At 35.9% G+C, this 5,144-nt stretch overlaps 1 protein-coding gene across 1 annotated transcript; it reads left to right on the forward strand.

The window, feature by feature from the left end:
- The first annotated feature begins 3,502 nt into the window (after positions 1-3,502).
- Positions 3,503-4,870, forward strand: LOC105620227 (hydroxymethylglutaryl-CoA synthase 1). The gene has a single exon (XM_012201732.1). The coding sequence runs from the start codon at positions 3,503-3,505 to the stop codon at positions 4,868-4,870; it is 1,368 nt and encodes a 455-aa protein (XP_012057122.1).
- The last annotated feature ends 274 nt before the right edge of the window (positions 4,871-5,144 follow it).

Here is a 5,144-nt window from a genome sequence, read left to right on the forward strand (position 1 = left end):
ATATATATATATATATATATATATATATATATATACATATATAAAACAGTCTGGGTAAACAATATATGAACAAAGCATGTAAATAGAATATAGAGTATTTTCTAAATGAAATATATATTTGTCATTTCCGTTATTTCCCAAATAGGGCAATATATTGCTGTCACTTATTCCGCGTTCAATTTCACCAAACTAAAGCCAAGGTATTTCTACAAACTGTCTGTTGTTTTGATGTCACCTAAAGTCTTCCTTAGAATTCAGCAAACTGCTGGCAAGTTGTCATCATGCGTACATGGCGTGCCATCAGTTTGCTGTCAACGTGACGAGTTTATTATTTTTCAATGTATACTCTTACAATTTCGTAAACTTATGAAATCTATTTGCCCTCCTGATGCTAACTCAGTTTACATTAGATTCGAATGACAAGTAATGACAGCAAATTATCAAGTTAAAAACAATACATGCAGTGCATTAATTTATTCCATGTACTAAATCTCGCTTGGCTATCTTGTAAGACTGAAATCCAAAATCATGATATAAAAATATTAAAAAACAAATTTAACTTTTAATTTTTCAATTATTTTTTTTATTAACTTAACTTTTAGTTCAATTAATTTCATTATAAGTTAACTTGTATCTTAACTAAGTTAAATTTTCAAGTTAAAGTTTACTTATCTTAGTTAAAAAAAAATTAACTTATCCAACTTTGATATACGTAAGACTCTGTGCTTCCATTTTAAATAAAGATAAAAAGTCTGTTATGCATGAATATGTATATAACATGTATGTATTAAACACATATATAAACACGCATAAATATTTATAAATATGTATAATTACTTCGGCAAATACATCTAGGATTTATGTCAGAAGTCAGAAAAAATAAAAGGAGTAGAGATAATTTTCTCGCAACTGCTCTATTATATGTCTTCATATTATATTAGTATAATATATTAGTTTATAGTTTATGTATCTCATCCCTATGGGATATATGGCAAAAATGCAAAAGTTTAAAAAAGTTTATTTTTTAATACGAAATATAAATATTTCAGATTTCTAATATTTTTTTCATAATAGTTGACAATGTAAAGTTTTTATTGATAGTTTATTGACAGTTCGTTTACTTTAAACATAGTAAATAATACTTAATAAATTAAGTTTTTGATAGGTGCGACGTATATAGAAGTTACCCTATATATAAAATATGTCCATGTTCATACATCCTTTTTTCTTTCATAAAATTATTTTTTAGTGTAATAGAAATAATAATGGTAATGTGAAAACATTAAAAATAATTGAAAAGATAATTTTCGCACTATTTGTTTTGGAAAAAAATCAAGTTTGAAGAAATGTAAAAAAATTATTTATGTATAATTATATATAAAATTATGCATAATTGTATATGAGCAATTTTTTTTTTACATTTTTCAAACTTGTTTTTTCTAAATAAACAATGCGAAAATGATCCTTTTAATCACTTTTTATATTTTTACATTTGCTATTATTATTTCTATTACACTAAAAAGTAATTTTACAAAAGAAAAAAGGATGTATGTATGTACATATTTCATGTATGGAAATACATTATATATGTTTATGAATGTTTATACGTGTTTATGTATATTTATACATATTCATGCAAAAAAAAATTTTTATCGGGAAAGTGACTCTACATGATCAATAATAAATCAGTAATATTGACTCAGTAATACTGACAGTACGCATCAATATTTTTAGTATTTTTACAAACTTAGTTTAAATAATCAGTATTATCAATAATATATATTTCACTTTTATAATTTTACAATATCTATGTAACACACTGTGGCACTAAATCCTAATACAATTACGTTACATGGATCACCGTCAGTATTCTAAAGATCAATCCATCAATATTAATTATATAAAACCAATAATATTGTTGATATTTATACTGACAGGAAACACACGGTTGTATCTCGAGCTAACAGTTAATTATACACAAGACCAATAATATTGTCAGCATTTGTTTATATCGGGAGCTTACCACAAACAATACTGTGTAACATGTGATGATCACACAATGATCATTTCATCTTTGTTTAACATTAATGAACAACAAGGACGTAATAATTCACTATATTATCTGATGTGGGTAGATTAAATCAACGCGATGCTGCAAACGCTTTGAAACATTTTTTAATTGATCACTTTGTAAAATTTTTTTCTTCTAATTGATCCATCAAACGCTTCAAATCATTTGTAGCGCGAGACTTTGACCACATCCTGATGAAAATTTTTCTCAGAATTTTTCATATAATTTTTTAGAATTTCTATGTAATTTTTCAGAATTTCTCTATAATTTTGTAACTTTCTCAATTTTTTTATACGAATTGGAAGATTTCTCAGAAAATCTACATCTTTTCTCAAAATTTTTCGTATATGTTAATTATGAAATATCGTAAGATTTTTAAGATTTTTTGTAAGTATAGTTTCTGAAATGTTACAAAATCTAAAAAATTTTAAAATACTTTTTAAAAATTTATGGGATGAGAAATTTCAGAATATTTCAGAATTCACTTGTATGAGAAGTTCTGAGAGAAGATGTAAACTTTCCGAATATTTCTGAGTATTTCTGAAAAATGTTCCAATTCATATAAAAATTATGAGAAAAATTTTCACTAGCTTTTGTCTCTTATTGGAACTCACTGACAATATTATTGACCGAGTCACTTTAAGGACAGCAAAGATTTAATTAAAATTGCATGAGGAGGCATGAGTTCTAATCCGATTCCGTCAGCGACGAGAACCTTTGTCCTCTCCCACCATCGAAGTGATCGAAGTCCGAGTTCGGCAGCCGGTGGCGGCGCCGGCTGTACAATTGTTATATGTTATACGTCGTGCGTGAGCGGCTGAGTGTCGCATTTGCTCGCGACTTTCGCGAGAGCCAGGTCGTATACGGAGGTCTTCGTCAACACCGTGGAAACCACGTGAGGCGCAGAGGCCGAGTTCCAGGAAGTGAGTGAGCGAATGAGCTGCTGACCGGCCGACTTAACGAAACGAAGGTGCGACGTGCGGGCTTCGAAGCACGCAATTGAAAGCGACGACCGGGATTTTCACCGAGCCGAACGGAGTTTCACTTCTAACCTGAATTCGGCGAAGCGAGCGAGCTGTACGTATACGTGTGTGCGTGTGCGCGCGCGCGCGCGCGCGCGTGTGTGTGTGCGTGTGTGTGTGTGTGTGTGTTGTTTCGACTCATAATGACATGTCTTTATTATTATCAGCGAACGCTAGAGAATTTTTATTTGTACGATTACTCCAGACATCGTGAAAGCACGTGGAGCTACACGGTTGCTATATTGTGGTAAGTTTAATAGGGTCAAGAATACTTCCGCATCATGCGAAAGAGAATAACACAGTGATTAATCAGAATCAATCAATCAACAGACTCGAGCATTGACAAGCTGACTATATAGATCCCAAGAGAGGAGTATCATTTCCAAAAACATCGCACAACTCGACCAAGATGTGGCCGAAGGACGTTGGCATCCGGGCTTTAGAGGTCTACTTCCCGGCGCAGTACGTGGAGCAGACGGAACTGGAGGCGTATGACGGCGTGTCGGCGGGCAAGTACACGATCGGCCTGGGTCAGTCGCGAATGGGTTTCTGTAACGATCGTGAGGACATCAACTCGTTGTGCCTCACTGTTATTTCTCGGCTGCTGGAACGTTACGAAGTCAAGCCGCAGGACATCGGCCGATTGGAAGTAGGCACCGAGACCATCATCGACAAGAGCAAGTCAGTGAAAACTGTGCTGATGCAACTCTTCGAGCCGCACGGTTGTACCGACATCGAGGGTGCGGACACCACCAATGCCTGCTACGGCGGCACCGCCGCGCTCTTCAATGCCATCGCGTGGGTGGAGAGCAGCGCCTGGGACGGTAGATTCGCCCTGGTCGTTGCAGCTGACAATGCGGTATATTCCACAGGTAGCGCCAGGCCTACGGGTGGTGCGGGCGCAATAGCCATCCTGGTAGGTCCGGATGCACCACTCGTGTTCGACCGTGGTCTCCGAGCATCCTGTATGAGGCACGCTTACGACTTTTACAAGCCGAACATGCACTCCGAGTTTCCCATGGTGGACGGCAAGCTGTCGATCCAGTGCTACCTCAGCGCTCTGGACAACTGTTACCAGTTGTACCGCGAAAAAGTCAAGAGAAAGAACCCTGGTGAGAACCCCGTCACTTTGACCAACTTCAACGCGATGCTCTTTCATTCGCCATACTGTAAACTCGTACGGAAATCATTCGCCAGACTGGCCTTTATCGATTTCCTGAACACGCCGGAGAATCAGATTCCCGACAGTTACAAGGACGCAGTGAAATTCCACGCTGCCAAGCTTGAGGACACTTATTTCAATCAGAACATCGAGAAGATATTCATGCAATTGAGCAAGGCGGACTTTGAGCAAAAGACTCAGCCCAGCTTACTGATAGCGAATCAAGTTGGAAATATGTACACACCATCGGTGTACTCCGGTTTAGTGTCATTACTTGTATCAAAGCCAATAAGTGAATTGGCAGGCAACAAGGTTGGTATATTTTCTTACGGCTCGGGCCTCTGCTCCAGCCTATATTCGTTGACGATAACGAGAGACACGCATGAAGGTTCTGGCTTGTCGAAAATTATCAGCGCTCTTTCCTACGTCAAGTCTCAATTAGAAGGACGTCACTGTGTTTCCCCAAAGGATTACACCGAAATTCTGGCGTCAAGAGAACGAAATTGTCATGTCGTGCCATTCACTCCGCAGAGTAATATAGACGACATGTTTCCGGGCACATATTACTTAACGCAGGTGGATGAGCAGTACAGGAGGACTTACAAGAAAGTATGAGATCAATGTGTTAGATTTCAAGGTTTAGGATTGTTTATAGTTAATTTTATTCTACAAAGATATATATATATGTAAAATAAAAGGTTCGAGGTTTTGCTTGATTACAAATTTTTGTTTACACACACACACACACACACACACACACACACACACACACACACACACACACAACAATAATTATATATATAGTAGTACACTATTATTATATATATTATATTATTATTAGTAGTAGTAGTAGTAGTTCTTCCTTACTATAAGTAATAACTTAACTTTT

This window comes from Atta cephalotes, assembly GCF_000143395.1.
Source record: "Atta cephalotes unplaced genomic scaffold scaffold00025, whole genome shotgun sequence".
Taxonomy (NCBI): domain Eukaryota; kingdom Metazoa; phylum Arthropoda; class Insecta; order Hymenoptera; family Formicidae; genus Atta; species Atta cephalotes.

Coding starts and splice junctions, on each gene's coding strand:
- LOC105620227 (XM_012201732.1), top strand. CDS start 3,503: ATGTGGCCGAAGGACGTTGGCATCCGGGCTTTAGAGGTCTACTTCCCG.